This window comes from Sceloporus occidentalis, unplaced genomic scaffold (genome assembly GCF_023333645.1).
Source record: "Sceloporus occidentalis isolate IW3139 unplaced genomic scaffold, rSceOcc1.0.p SCAF_3, whole genome shotgun sequence".
Classification (NCBI taxonomy): Eukaryota; Metazoa; Chordata; class Lepidosauria; order Squamata; family Phrynosomatidae; genus Sceloporus; species Sceloporus occidentalis.
Window position 1 is genome coordinate 1,684,133 of NW_028316983.1, and position 22,233 is coordinate 1,706,365.

General features: G+C 45.3%; 1 protein-coding gene across 1 annotated transcript in view; it reads left to right on the top strand.

The window, feature by feature from the left end:
* The window catches only part of CTNNBL1 (catenin beta like 1), a 142,614-nt gene that overhangs the window by 85,824 nt on the left and 34,557 nt on the right, over positions 1-22,233 (top strand). The window contains exon 11 of the mRNA XM_089513425.1: positions 10,744-10,925. Within this exon, the coding sequence (XP_089369551.1) occupies positions 10,744-10,925 (182 nt within the window). The remainder of the gene's footprint in view (positions 1-10,743; positions 10,926-22,233) is intronic.

Here is a 22,233-nt window from a genome sequence, read left to right on the forward strand (position 1 = left end):
AGCCCACTCCTGGGCATAAAATGGCAGAAATGCCCCCACGCTCCTTGGGCATTTGGAGACAAAAACCTGGGGGGGGGGTGATTTCTATATGCATGTGTGAGTGTTGGGGGGCTTGCAGCCCTCCAGGGTCTCCCAATGGGGTTAATATGGCCCCCTAGCCTTACACAGTTCCAAACCTTGCTATACAGTCTTTGGGGTGGCATCAGGTGTGAACCCCAAGTAATCCAGGCTGGTACTTTTTGCTTGCCCAAGAAGACCTTAAATGACCGGCTGCCTGAACCGAGTGCGAAATGAAAAGTTCCTTTCCTCAAGCTTTCACTGACAGCCTCCTCCCATTGACTTCTTTTATACTAATTAGCAAAATAGCTGCTTAGCAGATTTTGGGGGAAAGTGTTGAGGCAGCAGAGAAGAGGGAGAGGCTGGCAGTCTCCAGTTTTGACCATCCATTTGCAATTTTGCTCTTGTAGTGAGTTTGGCTTCTGTCACAGGCAGATGGGTTTTGGAGTCCTTGTTAGTATCACAGCCAAATGTTAACATCCGTCCAGTGGCACAGAAAGGGTAAATTTCTATCCAGTGAGTTTCTAAGGGATGTTTTTCCTTTAGCTTGACAGTTTGAGGCTGAGGAATGAGACTGGGAGCATGATATTTTGTTCCTCTATTGCTAACCTGCTTGCATGGTCCTCATAGCTGTGGGAGAGAGTGATGGGTCAAGCTTGCACACTTAGATTTTATTTGTTTTCTTCCACACTGTGTCCATCTTCCATTGGCTTTGCCCTGCGGGAGTTCAGTCAGGAATACGCTTGCTAGAATTAGTTGTTTATAGAGTCCCAGTTCTTCTGCTGGCTGTGAGGGGATGCTGGGTACCATTAGCAAAAGGGCTGGGATGAGGCTCTGCTGTAGACAGAGGATGCAGACAAGCTGGAGTCTGTCCCGAGGAGGATTACCAAAATGGTGAAAGGTCTGACCCCCCCCCCCCCCCAGCCCTTTGAGGAGCAACTTAAGAAGCTGGGTAGGTTTAGGAGTGAAACAGAGAGCCAGCATGGCATAGTTGTTTGAGTGCTGGACTACCATTCTGGAGACCAAGGTTTGAATCCTGCTCAGCCATGAAACCCACTGTGTGACCCTGGGCAAGTCCCATTCTCTCAGCCTCAGGGGAAGGCAATAGCAAACCTTCTCTGAACAAATCTTGCCAAGAAAACCCCATGATAGGTTCGTCTTAGGGTTGCCATTAATCAGAAATGACATGAAGGCACATAACAGCAAGGGGTGAAATGGTCAAAACCAGGTTGCTGCAGTTATGAGAATGCAGATTTGACCATGTTTTCTTCTTGAAGGTGAAAGGAACTTGCATTGGCTCAGTCGAAAGGGGGAAGATGATGAAATGGGTGGTATGTCTGATAAGCCTAAACAGGAACAGGAGAGGTTCTTAAACCCTTGATTCACTTCCCTGTACATTAGATGGACTCCTTTGGACTGGTTCAGAAGAGAGAGAAACCAAAGCCAGGGTTGAGAGATTGTCTGTGTAGGGACACTCCAGGCAGCTGCAGGAGTTTTGGGAACTGCCTGCCTCGCAAATGAGCCGGTTTGGCTTAACCTGTGTTATTTTATTTTCAGTATCCATATATACAGCGCTTGCCGAGTCCCCCAGGTTCTCCGGGAAGCACGCGGTAGGAGTTTTAAAAGCATCAGATTCAGTTGTGGCTTGGTGGCCTCCAACGAGAGGTTTAGAAATGTCACATTCAATTAAGGTCTGTCTAGAGGCACGATTCAATTTCTTCCCCAGATTGGGAGCTGCCATGCAAGGCCTCTATGGGAGGAAGCGTCAGGTCCCTTCTGAGGCTGGCAAAGTGACAGAATGGCTCTCTCCAAATCCTTGGGAACAAACAGACTTACTCCTCTGATGACTTATGGAGAGGAATACCCTGGTTCTCTCGAGAGAAGGGCTCATGGGAGCGGCTATGCATGGGAAGAAACATACCCTTTTTATTTAGATGCTGGAGAGGGCAGGGTGGATAGACCCAGGGAACCCAGACTCTGCCATGAAGGCATTTATGAGGGGCATTCTTTGACCAGGTGCTGATGGCCCAGCCCCATGGCATGCAGAATCAGTTGTGTGGTGCAGCTTCCCTGCAACAGCCCTTGCAAGATCCTTTCATTTCTCTTCTTGTTTTCATGTCACATCGGCTCCTTGGAAACTCAAAATTAATGTGTGTCTACTGAAATTCCCATTTATTAGCGGCCTCATGCTGTGTTTGCCTAGCGGAACCAATCACTCTAATGCATCCTTCCACAAGCCTCCTGCCATGAAGCCCTTTCATGGAAGATGCTTGCCTCTCCCTTCCCTGGCTTTATTTGGGGGTGGGGTGGGGGTGTCTTCTTCTTTGGAGGAGAGGATGGGCTGCTTCTGGCATCTCTAAAACACTTTCCCTTCTTTTACTTATTATTATTATTAATTATTATTATTATTTCTTATATCCCACCATTCTCCCAACATAGGGACTCAAAGCAGCTTTTGCAGCATTTATAACAAGGGCAGGATGGAGAGAGGTGTGGCAGGGATGAGGATCATCTTTTCTCCTTTATTCAGTTTTTCAGACTTTTGGGAACAGGAGCCAGCATGGCATGGCAGTTTGATCATTGGACCTACAACTCTAGGGAGCAGGGTTTGAAGCCCCACTCAGCCATGGCAACCCAGAAAACCCTGTGTAGATTCATCTTAGGGTCACCATAAGTCAGAAATGCCTTGAAGGCACACAACAACTACCACCTTCTTTGATAATCAGTACAGTCAGCCCTCCTTTGCGGCTTCGACTTTTGCAGATTCAATTATTTTCAGATTTGATTAGTATGTTTTCTCTAAGAATCTCTATATCCTCCATAGAGTTGTGCTGGAGGACTTAGAGGTTACAAGAGGAAACACTTCTCTGGGCATGTATAGGTCCTCCAATGTGATTCTGTGGTAAACATCTGGCAAATGTGGACCATAGAGTTGTGCTGGAGGACCTGGAGATTCCTATAGAGATGTTTTCTCAGATTAAAAACATAGTGTTTTTTTATTTGTGGAACGTGGAGCAATGGATGCAAACTGCAGGAAAAGAGATTCCAGCTCAACATTTGGAGGAACGTCGTGGCAGTCAGGGCTGTTCGACAGTGGAACACCCTCCTTCCTCGGAGTGTAGTGGAGTCTCCTTCCTTGGAGGTCTTTAAGCAGAGGCTGGGAATGCTTTGATTGAGAGTTCCTGCATGGCAGAATGGGGTTGGGCTGGATTGCCCTTGCGGTCTCTTCCTTCTATGATTCTATGATTTGCGTTTTTTCCACTTTCACAGAGGTCCTGTGTCTCTAACCCCCATGAATGTGAAGGGTCCAATGTATTTTAAGGTACTTGGTGCCAGGAACAGGAGGAAGGTTTGAAGATTCAGGGAGAAAAAATAAATGAAAAGGGGGCTTTATGAGGACCAGGAAACCTCAACAAGGAGAGTTGTCCCCAGCTACCTTTGCTTAGGACTTGCAGATTTATAGTAACGGCTTCTCTGATTGCGTCTCTCCATCTGGAATGGGATCTTCCTCTTTTCCAATTGCTCTCAGCTTTTTCCAAGCATCATCGTATTTTATGATGAGCCCTTTCTTTTCATGATATGCCCCAAATAAGACAACCTCAGTTTAGTCCTCCTTATTTCTAGGGAGAGTTTGGTCAAGTGTAGCAAAGCGGTGCCTTGGTATCCAATGGGGTTTGGTTCCAGCACCCTTTGTGGATATCAAAATCCATGGATGCTCAAGTACCATTAAATACAATAGCATAGTATGATGGTGTTCCTTATATAAAATGGCAAGATCAAGGTTTACTTAATGGAATTTGTATTTGTTAAAAAAAAATTCAAGCAATGGATGATTAAATCTGTGGATAAAGAATCAGTGGGCCAACTGTGCCTTGAATTTCTCCATGTTGAAATTCATTTTGCTAGTTCTGGCCCTGCTCTCTAATCTGTTAAAATCATTTTGAATTCTGGTAATCCAAGTAGTTTGTGGTTTTTTGCTGCTGAATCGCTTCTACCATCAGAACATTCTCCTTAATGTTTAGGTGGAATCTCTTTTCTCATAATTTGAATCCATATCCTCTCCTCACACACCTTCTAGACTTGATGCAATAACAAACCAGAGGCTCTGTTGATCCTAAGGGAGCTGCTTTTGGCTTGGTGAACCCCATGCTAAGGTCCCAAGAAACGGCTGCTTCTCATCCTGGCTGGGTCTAGTCCAGTCCTCATTTGGCAAGGCTCTGGGACTTAAGATGAACTGCTTGCCCTCTGTTAGAATAAATATTTCAAGTAAAATCAACCTGAGACAGTCCAGTCAAACAGGTATTGATCCCGGAAAGCCTGAACTTCAACCCAATGAATATTCCAAGGATGGGCTGCCTGCCTCCTGCCTCAGCGCTGATCAATATGCAATTACCTGCCCTGAAAGAGTCCTTACGTTCTCCAGCCAAAACTTGGACATCATTTTTGTTTTTTACCCTCTTGTTAGTTGGGCTGACTCCCAAGGTGAAGGAGAATTGCAAGTGATGGTGGGTGTGAGAAGGTATAATTCTGGCTCCCACGATAGCTCTTTTCTTTTAAGCACTCTTGCTCAGCTCCAGAAAGGGAATGTCTTAAATTTGCTGGTTGGCGCACAGTGGGCCATTAAACCAGGCTCCTAATAAACCCGACAATGCAATTCTTGTATTCGATTTTGAAGTCTAGAGTTCCAGTATTGTGAGGGAGGTGTGGAAGTCCAGGCTTCCAGAGCAACCCATCAGAAAATGCTTCTTAAGGCCTCATTATTTCTCCTGCAATCTCCAGGACCACCAGCTGCCAGGGCCTTACTGAGTGAATCTAATGGACCGAAGAGCCTGGGGGGCCAGAATGGGACTGTTAGTGTTATTCTTTTAGCCAAAAACATCCCACTCACATATATGTTCTGCTGGCTGGGAGAGCGAGGATATTCAGAAATGAGATACATGGGTGTTTTTAATGTCATGTATTACATTTTTGTGTTTGCTTTAAATATCCTTTTGTCGGGCTCACCTCTCTCCGAGGCATGAGTACAAATATATGCACCAAATAAATTAGAAATGATAGGTTGGCCAGAAATAATCCCGGCACCACACACTTCAGTTTAGTTATTAAATGCATAGGAAGCGATAATGATAGCAGCAGCCCATGCCCCACTTACAAAGCAAACAGCACAATTCACACACACACACCATTTTGGGCACATTCTGGGTTCAAATCCTGGCTCAGCTGTGACAATCATTTGCAATTTACAGACAGTCACAGTCATTCAAAGGCAATTGTTGTCAGGATGGCATGTCAAATCTAATTTGTTTTTCTCCCGAGATCCACCAGCCCATAGCTAGGTGGGAAAGATATATATGTTGTATTGAAGGTAAGGATGCCTCAAGAGCATTCTCTGCCCAGGAATTTGCCTTCAGTACTAGAACTGAACCGAACTCTCAGTCCCTCTCACAGAAAAGTCCACACCACATTCCCCAAGATTTCTTCATCTCAGCTGAGCAGCCTTTGTTGGGAGAGAAAGTAGAACAGCATTTAGTAAAGATAAGTAAGTGGCCATAAGACCTGGGGAATAACAGAGGAACAATCTCACTGGATCCTGCCAAAGTTGAATGGCAGCAGGTGGTAACAATGGAAATTTGGGCCAATATGAACGAGAAAGAGAGATTAAAGTGAGGGTGGAAGGCTCTCCTTTGGAGGTCTTTAAACAGAAGTTGGAGGGGCGTCATCTTTTGGAAGTGATTCAGCTGGGCATTCCTGCAGGGCAGGGGCTTGGACTAAGTAGCCCTTGGGACCCCTTCCAAGACAGGACCTTCTTGGTGGCTGCAACCTGGCCCTGGGACTCCCTCCTCTGTGAAACCAGAATGGACTTCTCCTTGCTGTCCTTCTCTTAGCAGGCAAAGACTTGTTTTATTCCAGGAGGGCTCTAGAGAACCAAAGCTTTTTGAAGCAAGGATTTTAAAGAGCACGTTGGAGTGTATTTAATTGTTATCACTGCATTTTTAACCATTTCATGATGTCTAAATAGCTTTTAAATGTTGCTGTTAGTTTAATTCCAGTTTAATGAGGATCCTTTGTGTATTTTAACTTTGTTGCATTGGGTTTCTAAGCTATTCTGAGTCCCAGTTTTGGTGAAAAGGCACAGTGGTACAGATTGAGTTTCTCTTTATCTAGAATTCTGAAATCCAAAATACGCCAAAATCGTCCACATGAGTGGCCGAGATAGTGGCACCTTTGCTTTTTGATGGTTCAGAGCACACAAAGTTTGCTTCATGCACAAAATTATTTAAAATCATGTGTAATAAATTACCTTCAGGTTATAGAGTGGGACCTTGGTATCAGCTGCGGTTTGGTTCCAGGACCCCCTGTGGATACCAAAATCTGTGGAGGCTCAGATCCCATTAAATATAATGGCATAGTGAAATGGTGTCCCTTATATAAAATAGCCAGCATGGCATGGTGGTTTAAGCATTGGGCTGTGACTCTGAGGACCACTCACTGTATGTCTAAGGTGTATATGAAGCCTGAATGAATGGCATGTTTAGATTTGGGTCTTATCTTCAAGACATCTCATTATGTAAATATTCCAAAATCCAAAATACTCTGAAATCCAAAACACTTGTGGTCCCAAACGTTTCTGATAAATTAGACTCAATCTATAATCATCATCATCATTTGGCTGTCTCTGACCCAGATATTCTTGCCTTCTTGGCTTCCATTTAGGACTATTTGGGCACCTGATGCTTCTGTCTTTCTGGATTCCAGCCAAGAAGGGAGCCAGCCCTGTGATTTTGGGCTGAGCATCCAGGCCTCTTGCATTGGAAGAGATCAGTGTTGACTCAGAAGATGCTGCCAGGATTTGTTCTCCTCTCTACCCTCCCTCTCCTCTGCTTGTGTTCCAGTTCACCCTTCCCAGTGGCTGTGTTTTCAGTTAATGTTTCGGGATGCCTCTCTCAAAACAAGCCTTCCCTGAACAAATCGGGAGTCAATGCTTTGCCGAGTGAAGCTGTGCCCGCTATCAAATGCCTTCTTCTCATCTTCTTTTTCTTGGCATGAATTGTAAACACGCATCTACAGCGGGGCTTTGCAACAGCGTTTTCAGAGGAGCTTGCTTTTCGGTTCTTGGCTGCACCTGCTCCTGACAGCAGCCATGCAAAATCAGAAAATCCAGGTCGCTTCTCTAACAAGACTTTTGCATATTGAGGCTAAAGCTGCTTTGGGGTACTAGTGTTCGTTGTGCGTGCGCATACACAAACATATAGATAGAGGAAAGAAATACACACAAGGATATGTGGAAGAAGGGCCTTGTGAAAATGAAACATTATCTAGGCAATTCAAAAAGTTTCACCAGGACTTATTTGAAGGCTAGATCTCCCTATCTGAACATGAAGCCTTTCGTGGTGATCTAGTGAACTAGGAAGCCCACCCGAAATTGCCCAGTTTAACATTGTTGATGAGTTTGCATATGATTGGCATCAAATCCAAATTGCACCAACAGTCCGTAACATTTGTTTCTCTCTAACCTCCATATGCTGAAAACTGCAGATTCCACTCCACCCCTAGAAAGTCAGTTTGTCCTTGTTCCCAAGTATACATGAAAGCATTTGGGGTGTCAGCCTGTGTGCAAATATCATAATCTGTTTATAAAGGTGCATTCTTGGACCAGGGAGGGGGGACAGAACCTAGAGGTGTGTTCATAAGGTATCCAAATTAGTCAAAATATGGGTTTCAAATTCTTACTGTGGTCTTTGGCAGCGTACGGTGTTTGGTGACTATATATGACTGAGCATGTGGATTTCTGGTCTGGAAACCATGTCTTATGAAGAGAGACTAGGGAGCAGGGTATGTTCAGCCCAGAGAAGAGACAGTTAAGAATGATATGATAGCCATGTTGGATGTCATATTGAGGATGGAGCAAGCTTTTTTCTGCTGCCCCAGAGAAGATGACGCAGAGCAATGGAGTCAAAGTACAGGGAAAGAGATTCCACCTCAAAATTAGGAAGAACTTGCAAAGAGTAAGAGCTGTTTGACAGTGGGAGACACTCCCTCGGAGGGTGGTGGGGTCTCCTCCTTTGGAGGCTTTTAAACTGAGATTGGATGGCCATCTGTCAAGGGTGCTTGGATTGTTTTTCCCTGCATGACAGAGGGTTGGATTGGATGGCCCTTGGGGTCTCTTCTTATGAATTCTATAATTCTATAAAATGACAGATGCAGACAATTGCTTTAGATTATGGCATGATAACACACTCAGCTGGGATCCACCAATGTGGAGCAGGTGACCAAAATGGACAAGGTGCATTAAGCATTTGGGTCAACTGCTGCCAACCGCCTCCAAGTTTTTCAGAAAAAGAAAGTGTAGAAGTTATACAGTTCTGCCAGAAATGCGCCCAGAGAATCTGCTGCTCCTATGGCTGCCAAGAGAAATGGGTGAGAGCTGATGGAAGAAAGATCTTCTCTGGAGACAGCATTGATCTCTTGGGATTTTCTGCCAGGAGACTACCCAACCTGAGACAAGCAGGCGCTGAGATCTTGGGTCTGGTCTAACGGGCCACTTTTGTTTTCCTAGTATAATCCTTCAGCTGAAAAGGCTATTGTCAGGGGAGGTAGTGTTGCCGGGAGTCCAATTTCTTGCTCAATAAAAGGCAGGAATAATGCGAAAGGCATCTTTTCATAGTGTCTGTCTTTAGGGTTGCGTGCTTGAGATGACAGTGCAAAACAGAATAATGTATGGTCAGGTTTTAGAATATTGTTTCTCCTCCTGCCTTCTTGGCTTATTCTCACACACATGTTTCTGTCAGACAAGAAATAAGAAACATTATTAGCCAATCAATAAAGTTTTGCGTAGTACCCATTTTCCCCACTGACATAGCAATTGCACTTCATTCCTCTTCCTCATTACCTGTTTTAAGAAAGGAGACCTAAGCGCTAGAGTTGCCGTAAGTCAGAAATGATTTGAAGACACACAACACAGAGAACAGACCCATTCAATGAGTGGGATATTATTATTATTATTATTATTATTATTATTATTATTATTATTATTATTTTGCCTACATCTCAACGAACTATTCAAGAACCAGAAAATCATAGAGTTGGAAGAGACCCCAGGGACCGTGTAGTCCAACCCCGTTCTGCCATACAGAGATCCACAACTACAGCACCCCTGAGAAATGCCGACCCAACTTCTTTTAAAGATCTCCAAAGCTGGAGAGCCTACCACCCTCTGAGGCAGTCCATTCCCTTGTTGAACGGCTCTCACCATCAGGAAGTTCTTCCTAAGATTCTGATGGAACCACTTTTCTAGTAATTTGAATCCACTGTTTCATGCTCTACTCTCTGGAGAAGAAGAAAGCAAGGTTGCTTCTACATGACAGCCCTTCAGATATTTAAAGGTGGCTTTAATCAGCTCAACAGATCTACTCTAGTTGGGATTAACCAAGAGGATTCAGACAGATGTTAGTTATTCGTTCTTCAAGAAGGATCTTAGGAGGCTGGAGTGTGTCCAAAGGAGGGCAACCAAAATGGTGGAAGGTCTGGAAACCCCCAAGCCCTGTGAGGAATGGATTAGGGAGATGGGTAGGTTTATCCTGGAAAAGAAAGTTAAGAGGGGACATGACAGCCCTGTTTAAATACTTGAAGGAATGTCATTTGAGGAGGGGCCTAGCTTGTTTTCTACTGCTCCAGAGAATAAGACCCAGAGCAATGGATGCAAGCTACAGGAGAAGTGATTCCACCTCAACATTAATCACTGTGTACATTTGTCTAAGTTAGTCTTCCTCTCCCTCTCATTTTACTTTTCCCACGTGTGAAGTGGACATCCATGTTGGAGCAAACACGGCAAAGCTTAGGAGGCACTCTGGTAGTTTGCATGGAGATTTCTAATCATTTAACTTTCTTGATACTTAGCCTGCAAATGGTTTCCTTGTACCTTGATATTACGCTCAATCAATCAATCTGCTTGAGGGTCTCTTACATCTCTGGTGCATTCCACCAGTGTGAGCAACACACCATGGGAGGACTTGGGAGCAGATAGTGCGTTCTTCTTGAATGCCCGACAGGCGCCAACATGGGCTTCATTCCACTGCCAAACTAGAACTTGGCTTTTGCTGAAGCTTTTGGGGGCCTAATCCTTTCGTCCAAAATGAGATACATACAGGATTTTAGGCTTTTTTTAAAAATTTCATATTGTTTTAACTCCCCCCCCCCCAAAAAAAAATATCGTTAGTACATTTTTTGAATGCTTGCATTATTTTTATTTAAAATTGTAAATTGCTTAAATATATTTCATTTTAAACTACCCAGGGATCTTGTGCTGTAGGGCAGGATGCAAGTAGCTTAATACCTAAATAAATTATTAACTCTCTCTCGGCTGTTATGGTGCAAGAGGGTCTAGAGGAAGAGAGCAAAGTTTTAAGCATGTTCAAGATCTTTATATTGTTTTAATTGGTTTTTATTTGTTTATTGCTTTGAGAGCCTTTGTGGACAGAAATACTTTAAAATAACATGAAATAAATAAGTTTATATGCTTGAGATTCCTCTTGCCTTTACAGTCTAACTCTGGGCGTTGCTGCTTGTTCATCTTTCCATGCAGCCTCATCCATCTGCCACAGGGGAAAACAATCTTTGCTCTTATGGCAAAGTACATTGCCACCTGGTTTGGTGCCCGGAAATTCATTAATTTTCTCTTTTTCCCAGGGAGAAGAAGATTTCCAGGAGCAGCGCCTTGAAAGTGTTGGATCATGCCATGATTGGGCCCGAGGGGGCAGACAATTGCCACAAGTTTGTGGACATCCTGGGCCTGAGGACCATCTTCCCGCTGTTCATGAAGTCCCCAAAGAAAATGAAGAAGGTTGGAACCTCCGAAAAAGAGCATGAAGGTAGGATCAAAACCCCAGATCACTCTCCCAGCCACCTTCCCAAGGAAGGGGACCCCCTAGATATAAACAGCAGGACCCATCCAGGCATCACAAAATCCTTCTCCAGTGCCATTTAGCAAAGTCAGGATGCATGAACAAGTTTGCCTCCTTGGTGGAAGCACATTGATACTGGGTCCGTTCCCAGCTTCTCCTCCTCCTCCAACTAGTAGCATGGTGGTTAATTAGCGCTTGCATATGCACATGTGCGCCTGTCGTTTGAAGCTGTCTCTTTGATGCCAAACTCTTTTGAAAAGAGTAATGAGCCAACTGCAAATGTCACCTCCAAAGCAGTGTTTTTCCTGGCTCCCAGCACTGAAGTGTGACGTGAACATCAGGCACTGCAGACACAAAACCACTTGTGGCTCCCTGTTCCCTTTCTCAGTTCCCCTCCGCCAACCAGACACTCCCCAGGGAAACAACACACAACTCCCCCCCCCCCCCCGGCTTTCTCACAAAGCCACAGAACTCTCTGCAACAACTCGATTTCAGTATTGTTGTTTTTCTCCTTCTGAGCACAAGAAATGCAGACACTGGCATGAAATAACTGATTCCAGAGTCCATGCTGTGGCAATGCTGTTTTGGGTCTGACCAGAAAGGCACAGAAATCTGTGCAAGTTTGCAAGGCAGCTTACGCTGTGGTGTGTGTGTGAGAGAGAGAGATCAAGTTGAATGTAAAATCACATTGTCTGCCAGTTATATTTACATATGGACTTAAGTAGTTTAAGAGTGCAAGGGCCATCCAGTCCAACCCCCTTCTGCCATGCAGGAACTCTCAATCACAGCATACCCAACAGATGGCCATCCAACCTCTGCTTAAAGGCCTCCAAAGAAGGAGACTCCACTACTTTCCAAGGGAGTGTATTCCACTGTCAAACAGCTCTTACTGTCAGGAAGTCCCTCCTAATGTTGAAGTGGACTCTCATATCATAATCAGGCACTGTTCTCAATTAAACAAAGGTACAAAGCCAGCCCAGTTAAACTAAGTTAAAGATAGCAGGACTGGGTTATGAAATGTCAGCCCACATATTTTTATGGCGATCCTTGAGCAAAGTTCGGTTCAGGAGCAAACACGACAAAGGGATACCACATCATTTCAAAAATAGCCTCTATAATCTCTCCTTCTGACTTACAAGCGTTATAACCTGATCTTAAAAGACTGCTTTAGCTGTAGTGATACAACCAGCTGCTTGCAAGGCTCTCCCTGCCATCTAAGAGGTAAAGTTGTGGTGGGCTCCTTTGCCCCCTCTAATGCCAATTAGGGTCCCATGGAAAATGGGAAGAAATCCTGTGGCCACTCTTGGGGTTTTTAATGCCTCTTGGGGTCTCATGGAAAAGCTTTTGCTTTCTCCATGGAGATCCTTCCTGCAATCTCTGGGAAGAAACTACGGGACCATTCTTGGGTCTGAGGTGGAAGTCCGCAGATTCGGGATGCCCTCAATATCTTTGGCCTCATTCTGTGTTGAACTTGTTTCTGCTGGAGCCCTTTATAAAGTCTTGGAATGGGTATCACACTCTCTTGAGGCACAGTTGTGCACTAATTCATATGGTCCAGTTGTGGATGATGGTGTTTGGGGTTAGGAACAGGAGTGGATGTTTGTCTTCCCAGACACTGCCTGTCTCACTCTTAAGGTTTCCAAGAAATTAGTGGGTGACGGGTGGCAATGAGACAGGAACCTGGGGCAGCTTGGATATAGATTTAACATCGGGGATTTATTTTATTTTTTTGATGGAGTCCAATTTTCTTTGTTGTGCATCACTGGGCAAGTGAGTTATTGAGATTCGTAGCAATTCCAGTTAATTGAGACGTTTAACAGGTCTCCCCGGTGGCCAGCCATTCTGCTGCTGGAGGCAGGTGATGCGGGGTGTTAACAGCCGCTCGATACCTTTGCTTTGCCTTGCTAAACTTCTTCTGATCAGGAGGCACTCTAGGAAAAACCCTGTGCTCCTGTGCCTTGAGGCTTCTCCCCATCTGTCTTGAAAAAGGCGTTTCAGAACTGAATGTGCCGTTGGGGAGACCTCCGGGGGTCTTCGCTCTCACCTTCTTCTGAAATAGAGCTTAACAACACCTGGAGGCCAGATTCATGGGAGAAAGGATGTAAATTCAATATATAAACAAACATTCCTTCCCATGGATTCTTTCCTCACCACTCGTGTTTCCTTCAACTCCATTTATTGTCAGATCTCTGCGTCCACGAATTCTTTATCCATGGATTCAACCATCCACAGCTTGAAAATATTTTTTTAAAATATAAATTCCAATATGCAAACCTCGATTTTGCCATTTTATGTAAGGGTCAAAATTTTACTGTCCATTGCATTTAAAGGGACTTGAGCATCCATGGATTTTGGTATCCATGAAGGGTGCTGGAACCAAACCCCATCGGATACTAAGGCACCACTTTGCTATACTTGACCGAACTCTCCCTAGAAACAAAGAGGACTATACTTAGGTTGTCGTATTTTGTGTACATTGTGAGAAGAAAGGGCTCATCGTAAAATACTATGAAAAGCTGAGAGCAATTGGAAAAGAGGAAGACCACATTCCCAATGGATAGATGCAATCAGAGAAGCCATGGCCATAAATCTGCAAGACCTAAGCAAAGGTGGTTGGGGTCAGGGGCACTTGGAGATCTCTCAGTGGATACCTAGGGCCCACTGTATATGAATAGTGATTAATTAAATACTTATATCCTGCCCCTTCTTGTGCATTTTCAAGGTGGTGTTTGATAAAATCAGTTGAACCATGGATATGTGTGCAGCTGTTAGAAATATGGCTTGGTTCTTGGCTGTTTGAAGGACCCTCAAGGCACTAGATCCTGTTGGATCTTGAGTGCAAAGCAGGGTCAGCCCAGACTAGGCGATGGATAGGAGACTGCGAACAAATCCCAGGTGTTGTTAAGCTCTATTTCAGAAGAAGGAATTGGCAGAACCACCTCTGAGGATTCCATTTCTAATAAAACCCTATGAGAATTTCATGGGGTCACCATCCGTTGACAAGCAACTTGAAGCCATAGACATATACAATATAAGACAGAACCAAAATACCCTAAAAGGCACCAGATACTACCTGATGTTGGAAGTTAAGCAGCGTCAGCCTTGGTTAGTACTTCAGTGGAAGGCCAACAAGGAATGTCCAGTGCTGTAGGGTACATTTCAGAGAAAGGAACTGGCAAAACCATCTCTGAGTGTTCCTTGACTCTCTGAAATTTATGGGCCACCATAAGTCGACAGGCGACTTGAAGGCACTTATACAAACACACACACACACATCTCACTTTATGATCTCCTTTTAAGAGCTCTGAGATCTTCTGAAGAAGCCTTTCTCTCAGTCCCACCGTCTTCTTCAGCTTGTTTGGTGGGAACGCAGAAGACAAGGCCTTCTTGGTGGCTTCTCCCAGACTAGAGAGACCAGGATGGCTCCTTCCTTGCTCTTCTTCTTCTTCTTCCAGGAAATCAAAACCTTCTTATGTCATCAACTTTTTTTGAAACTGACCGGGATGAACTTTCAAATATGTCCTAAGCCTCATTGAGTCCCATTATTAGAAAGATAGGATGCAGTTGAATAAAAGAAATAATACAAATAAATAATTTAATCAAACTAATTGCAGATTAAACCATTTTGACAAAGCAAAATAGGGCCCACTCACCTGCCTCTCTGATCCAGCAGAGAGTGGCAGAATCGTCCTCCTCCATGATGTGTACAAGTCTGCCTAACCAATCACACTTTGCAACTAAAAATTGGGAAAAGTAGCCCCCCACTTCTCTATTAAGCCTTAAACAGTTGCTGCCATTTAAATTATAGAATGGCATTAAGCTGTTCGCAAACAAGCACTTTCTGTTAAACAAGGATTAAAATGGGTGTCTTGATGGCTTTTGTTGCTTTTTAAAAACCTTGCTGTTGAACCGTGTCTTTGCCACAAGTCTTCTCTCGCACCCCACTGCAACCACAACCCCCGAGACCAAGTCTTCCTCTGGGTCCTCAATGGATCGGGGGGGGGGGGGGGTCTTCTTGGCTTGGCCTTTGCTGGCCAGCAGTCAGCTTCAGTACCATCTCTCCTTCCAGTACTAATTTTTAAAGTATTAAGAAGCCAGAGTGATTAGTTTGCTAAGGAGAAGAAAGTAGTGTGAATGTTTTTAGCAATAAGAGAGAGAAAAATGGAATTGGTTGTGCTTAATGTGAGAATTGATGTAGGTTTGATTATATGAATAAAAATGTATTCTGACATTTTAAGAGAAGCATTTTTAAAGGTCTGCTCCTTGCCTAGGGAGGCTTGTTCAAGGTAGGACGCAGGTGTGTCCCTGGCTGTGGTTGTCGTTGTGTGCCATCAAGTCTTTTCCAACTTACAGCAACCCTAGAACCAACCAAGGGTTTTCCTGGCAAGTTTCTTCAGAGGGGGTTTGCCATGGCCATCTTCTGAGGATGAGAGAGTGTGACTTGCCTAAGGTCTTCCAGTGAGTTTTATGTCCGAGCCAGGATTTGACCTCTTCTCCAGAGCCTTAGTCCAACCATTACACCATGCTGACATCTCCCACTAAACAGCTGCTTGGTTAACAACACAGGCTAGACCAGTGTGGCCATTTCATACTCAAAGGAGGAAGGAAGCAGAGATGGAAGGAGGGAGGGAGGGAGGGAGGGAGGGAGGTCAGTCCTTGCGGCAGCCAGACAAGAAGGTTTGCAAAACACACCTGCTCTCCTTGGGCCATGCATCTCCTTGTCTGTCTTCGCAGCTCATTAACGACAAGACCTAATTATGCAGCAAGGGCTAAGCGTTAGTAGAAGCTGCTCATAAGTCCAAAAATACATTTTTGGGGTGGAGATTGAAATCTGTAAAATAGATGTCCTTGTGCCGCTAAAGCAGTGAGACCTTCTGACTGTTGAACAATTGGATGGTGAATGTTTAACTCTCCATCATGGAGCGCAGACACAAACAATGGGCCTAAATACCCAAAATGCACCAGATCCTGCCTGGGTCAGCCATGGTTAGATGGGTGACTGCTTTTGACTCCCAGGTGCAGCAGGCTGTATTTCAGAGGAAGGAACTGGCAAAATTGCCTCTGAGGATTCCTTGCCTAAGAAAACCCTGTGAAATCCATGGGGCCACCATAGGTCTACAGGTGACTTGGAGGCACTTGCACACACACGGCACCAGATCCCACCAGACTTTGGAAGCTAAGCAGGGCCAGTCCTAGTTAGTACTTTTAGCATTTAGCATAGCTGCCCCAAGATTGTGAAATGGTCTCCCGGAAGAGATCTGTCTTACCACCTCCCTGGAAACTTTCAGGAGGGCAGTTAAGACGGATCTCTTCTGGCGAGCATACCCACCTGATCTCATATGAAACATAGATCCATGTCCCTGTACAGGATAAGAGTATTCTGCCCCACTGTTGCTTGTGAAATCCTGGTTTTATTGCTATGTTAATTGCTATTTTTGCATTTTAACTGTATTATATTTTATATTATATTGTAATCCCGCCTCGATCCACTCAGGAGAGGCGGGAAAATATAAATTAATAATAATAATAATAATAATAATAATTATTATTATTATTATTATAATTACTACTACTACTACTACTTGGATGGGAGACTGGCAATGCATGCTAGGAGCTGTAGACTCTATTTTAGAGAGATGAACATGGTTTACTAGCCTTTTAGGGCTAGGAAGTGCTTTGGTGCTATGAATTGGAAAGATGACGTTAATGCCGAGAGGCACATCTATGTTGCCTAGTCTTATTGGAAATGAGTGGCTTCCATGGGCAGTGGGGCTGGTGCCCAGAAAAGATGATGTGCCATCTTCTGCCCATATTCCTGCCCCGAAATGGGAGTTGGGAGCCTGTTTCTCTCCCCCTCGCCCCACTTCACACTCTTTATGGGAGGGATGAAGCTCAAGTCTTTCCCTGTCTCCCGTCAAGAGATTATGTGTAAAACAATGTTTATCCTCTTATTCAAAGCCCTTCTCCCAGCTGCTAGAATTGCATTATTACGCGACTGTGACTTGGGTAAGCTTTGCCTTTATTATGAAATTTCACGGTCCCAATTAAACTTTGTAGAATAAAATTTAAAGGTGTTTTATCTCCAGGACATTTGCAGCTGTGTGTCAGGGAATAATTTCTTTGGGACTCTTCATCTTTTCTCTTCTCCCTGTCTTCTGCATGGATTTTCCTACTCTCATTGTCTGTGATCTATTCTACCTTCTTCTGGTTGCCTCCCCAAACTCTCACCAAATCCCTCTGCTCTGCAATGGGTTATAGTCAAATACATGGGGGTCTCCCCCCCCCCTGCTCTGGTCAGACAAAGTAGCCCTGGTGGGTTTTTCTTTTTCCTATGAATTTTTAATTTGGGCCATTATCTGCACCAGCGACGGCACTGCAGCTCGGTGAGCCAGTCTCCTGTTTCTGCCACCTTCTGATCGCCTGTATGCAAACAAAAGTTCATTTTGATAGAAGCGATTATTTGCTCACCTTTGCCGTCTGAACCCAGAGTCTGCACTCGGCATCCTAATCTCTCGGCTGCGGAGTGGAGATAGGGAGTGTAAATTTAATCACGGAGAATTTGAGAGTGTTTGGAAATAGTAGCAGAACCTCATGAATCCAGGAGCCTTTGTACTCCAAGGAGATGGGTTTCTGTGCCCTTAACCGCCGAGGCTGTGAGAGATTGGCATCTTGCTACATTAGGGATTAGATTGCCCTGTCTGAGACCTTCCCTTGTGCCAATGGCACGCAAGTATCTTAGCCGTTCAGGCTTGATTTGCTCTAGAATCCAGTCATTAATGTCTTTTTAGCAGTCCATAGTTTTGCAACCATACATGCAAAGTGGAGTGAGATGGTCAAGAGAGCCAATGGCAAATGACCACTTCCAGTGTGAGGCTTGGTTCACCTGCCCTCAAGTCACATGCTGTGGTCCCCTTGCTTGCAGCTTCTTGCAGCACATTAAGATCCTGGATAGACTCGTTATTCTAATATTACAGTTAACTCTGTGCCACCTTTTGGCTGAAAATGGTACCCAAGGACAGCTTAGAAGAGTGTACAGGAACCTTTAAACCAGACTGTAAAATACATTGGATAAATACCATGGATTGCCACAAAGACAAAGAAAATGGGGTCTGGGAGGAAATCTGACCAAAAAGCCTGTGTTCCTCCCGGCCTGGCATCGTCCTGTCCGAATGATGCAGGCCATTAGCCCCAGTCTGGGATTGAGCAGACCAGACATGGATCCAGCCTGATCCCAAGAGGCCCTTAATCTGGTCCCAAAAGATTGGCTGTTTGCAGCAGAGTTTCTCTGATACTGCCATGACAGCATGTAGACCAGATGGACCTGCATGCTTCTTACCTGCTGTCATAGCCATCGCATCCTCTCTGAAAGCCCCAGTCGCCACCTATGATGTCAGCCTGGCCTTATCGGGGGTTGCCAGGTGCTCTGTTTCTGCCCTTATGGGCCATGGCAGGAGCCTTCAGAGAGGGGAGGCAGTAAGTAAGGGACACGCGGTGGCAGCAGATCCATGGCATGGTGGTGTGTGTGCATGTGAATACCTGCCCATTGGTCACCCAGGGGACTGCCCCAGGTGGAAACCAGGGGCAGAATACCATGGGGTTGGCCCATGGTAACCTGCCCACCTATATGGCCTCCTAGATGCCACAATGACTAAACTGAGGCAGTTGTACTTCAGACGCATCGTTGGATGACATGGGTCACTGGGAAGAGGTGATAATGCTTGGTGAGGATGACAAGGATGTTGAGAAACAGGGTGTGTCCAATGGAGGATGATCAAAATGGTGAAGGATCTAGAAACCATACCTTATGAGGAGGAGAGACTTAGGGAAGTGGGTATGTTTAGCCTGGAGAAGAGAAGGTTAAGGGGTAATATGATAGCTGTGTTTAAATAATTGAAGGGATGTCATAGTGAGGAGGGAGCAAGCTTGCTTTCTGCTGCTGCAGAGGATAGGACATAGAACAATGGGCGCAAGCCCCAGGAAAAGAGATTCCACCTCAACATTAGGAGGAACTTTATGACAGTAAGGGCTGTTTGACAGTGGAACATACTCATTGGAGGTCTTTAAACAGAAGCTGGATGGCCATCTGTCGGGAATGATTGAGAGTTCCTGCATGGCAGAATGGGGTTGGACTGGATGTCCCTTTTGGTCTCTTCCAACTCTACGTTTCTATGATTCTATGAACACCTGCCCATTGCTGACCCAGGTGGAAACTGGGGCAGAATACCATGGGGTTGGCCCATGGTAACCTGCCCGCCTATATAGGCCCTCAGATGCCACAATGGCTAAACTGAGGCTGTTGTACTTTGGACACATCATTGGATGACGTGTCATTGGGGAAAAGGGATAATGATTGGTAAGGTGGAAGGCAGTAGGAGAAGAAGCAGGACCACCTTACAGAGGAATGGAGCTAATCATGGAATCTGCGGCTGCTGCCTTCAGTTGGCAAGCCCCAAGTACGGCTGTGGAAGACCAGGTCTCTTGGAGAACTCACATTCAGAGAGGGTTGGGTTGCCACTGGTTGAGGTTGACTGGATGGCAAAAAGCAACTGCAGTGCAGAGAAAACCTTTGGAGTTATGGCTGAAGTGAATTGCCAGCTTTCCTCTCCCCAAGTTTTAGCTCTGCCCAGTGCTGTCGGGTTTGTTTGTTTTTGGATTAGCAGTGTGTTGTAATCTTCTTGATGAAGGATTACCAAACCCATAGAAGCATAAGCCCCGCAAGCCTCCCGGGAGCTGACGGAGTGCCACACACAGTCTATAGTGCAGCACAACATTTGGAGAGAAATGTCCTCTCCTTCACGGTTGGTCTGTACGGCTAAGGAAGAGTTAAGAAATGTGCTTGTTATTGCTATTGCTATGCATCTCAACAGCCCTTGGCACTGTTGGCTTGGCAGTGGCTAGATGGTGGCAGGAACTTGGTTGCCTCAAAGCACTAATTCAGCAGATGGAGGTCTTTCAGGGCATACGAATGCCCTCCCTTCAGCAATGGATGCAAACCCAACCCAAGGATCCACCTGGGACCTCTTCCTTTAGCGGAGCATCACCTGGAGTTTCAAGTACAACTTTTTTTTCTCCCAGGAAAGGGAAGAAAATTTGATCAAGGGATCAAGAAGCCCTCTTTATCTGAAGGGGTGTCTTTGCAAAGGAAATGGAGTGAAGAAATTCCAGTTAAGCATTAAGAAGAATTTCCTGATAGTAGAATGGACTGCCTTAGAAATCAATGGACTCTCCTTTTTTGGAGGAGTTGTTTTTTGTTGTTGTTTTGAAACAGATGCTTCTCTAGCATGAATTGTTGGATTAGATGGCCCTTCAAGCTTCCTTCCAACTCTGTGATGCTGTGAGAGCTAAACCAGTGCTTTAAAGAGCCAGGGGATGGTGTGGGCTCTCTTGAACCCCAGTTAAAGTGTTGGATTTCAGAGAGATTGCCATGATTGTACCTGCAATGGGCACCTGCTTGGTCACCAAGAAAGGAGGAACCAACTGCTGTTGGTGATGACAGTGCTGTGGCAGAACCTCAGGATCTTGTCCTTTCTTGTTTCTGTGAGCAAGGCCACAGGGATCTCAGGCACCGTGTATCTTCTGAATGGACCTTGGAGACATGGGGATGGTCTTAGATCCTTTTACATGTACTTTTTACATGTGCTACTGTCAAGCCAAGAGTCACAGCTCTTCTGTACTTTCCTTTTCACAGACCACTGAATGCAAGAAGGTTGTTCAGTCTCCACTTCTCAACAATTTTGCAATCAGAGATAAAGTTCAGGAGCAACAGACTTTGACCTCGTACAGAGGAACCCTCCAATGCACACAAACAAAGCACTCTGAGGTGTTCAAGCCAGGATCTCTTGGGCCGTTTCTAGATCACTCTGTGGAATCACAGAACCATAGAATCCTAGAATTGGAAGAGACCCCAAAGGCCATCCAATAGTCCAGCCTCCTTCTCTCATGCAGGAAGATGCCATCAAAGCACTCCAACAGATGGCCATCCGGCCAGTCTTTAAAGACCTCCAAAATAGAGAGATTCCATCACACTCGAAGCAGCATGTTCCAATCTTTCCAGAAGAGTGAACCACACTTTCCCAAGATGGTGGGACCCTTTTACTGGCTGTGTAATTCCAGGGTGAAAAGAGAACCATCCAAGAAGGTTCCTTGACCTTGTCATGGATTGCAAGTCCTTTTAAAAAATCTCACTTTACCTGCCCCTTTTTGGGTGGAAATTTGGATGAAGTTTTGACCTGGGATGTTAGTGGCCTAAATGATGGAGTGCTTCTTGTTCTACTGAGCTTCAGAGCAGATGGAGTGGGAAATCGTATTTTTATTCCTGTGGGTGGACAGTATGGAGGAGCTGAAGACAGGGATGTACACAGGGTACGAGCTGAATGTCGGTGGGTCAGCCTGCTTTTTCCCTCTCCCCCTTTCCTTCTCCCTCACCGTCTTGTGGGGCTGCTGAGGAAAGGACAGGCTGCTCTTGCAAAGGGTTTTTGAAATGAGGCAGGGGGCTGCATGAGAGGAAGCCCAAGGCAGAAGGTGACCTGGAGCCACAAGTGGCACCCTTCCAGGCATCCTTGACCTGCGACAGAGTTGGGCTTCTGAGCTTCCATCAGCTGCCTGTTTTAACTCTCCTTGTGACAAGTGAAGCTGACATCCTGCGATAAAATGTGTAAATTGCTTCACACCAAAACAGGCCTCTTGCTTGCAGCATCACGAACGTAATGAATCAAGGTGTCAAGTGGCTTGAAGAAAACGAATTTGCTAATTGCCTAAATACTCAGCCTTGGGCTTCACGGAAGGGACAATTTGGAAGCAGTCGAAGAGGAGGCAAACTGTGACCTCCTTGCTGTGTCTGTGAGCGGAAGAGGCGGCAAGGGAGGGGGAACTGGCCATGGCAGAAAGGCTAGAAAGACCACCAGCTGGGCAGTGGGCCTTGGCTTGCCCCTCCAAGCCAACGCAGGTTGTGGGTGGCACAATTGGCAGTGATCATCTCCCTTATGTCTGCAGACATAGAGTGTTATTTGTGGCTTAAAATACATCTGTATAATGGCCTGGCTGGCAGACTTCTAGAAATTTTGGAGCTATCCGTGAATTGGGTTCCCTTCTGTGTATGTGCAGCAGCTTTAATTGGGGAACCCCTTAGCAGTGGGGCAATGGCCGTTTTTGCTATGCCTCACAGAGACCTCTGCAGACAATAGAGTGATCTCCTGGTGGTACCCTCTGTGCATCCAACTGTGATAGTCTTTCATGGAAGCATCCTTAGTGGCTACTACCCAGCTTTTCTGACTCT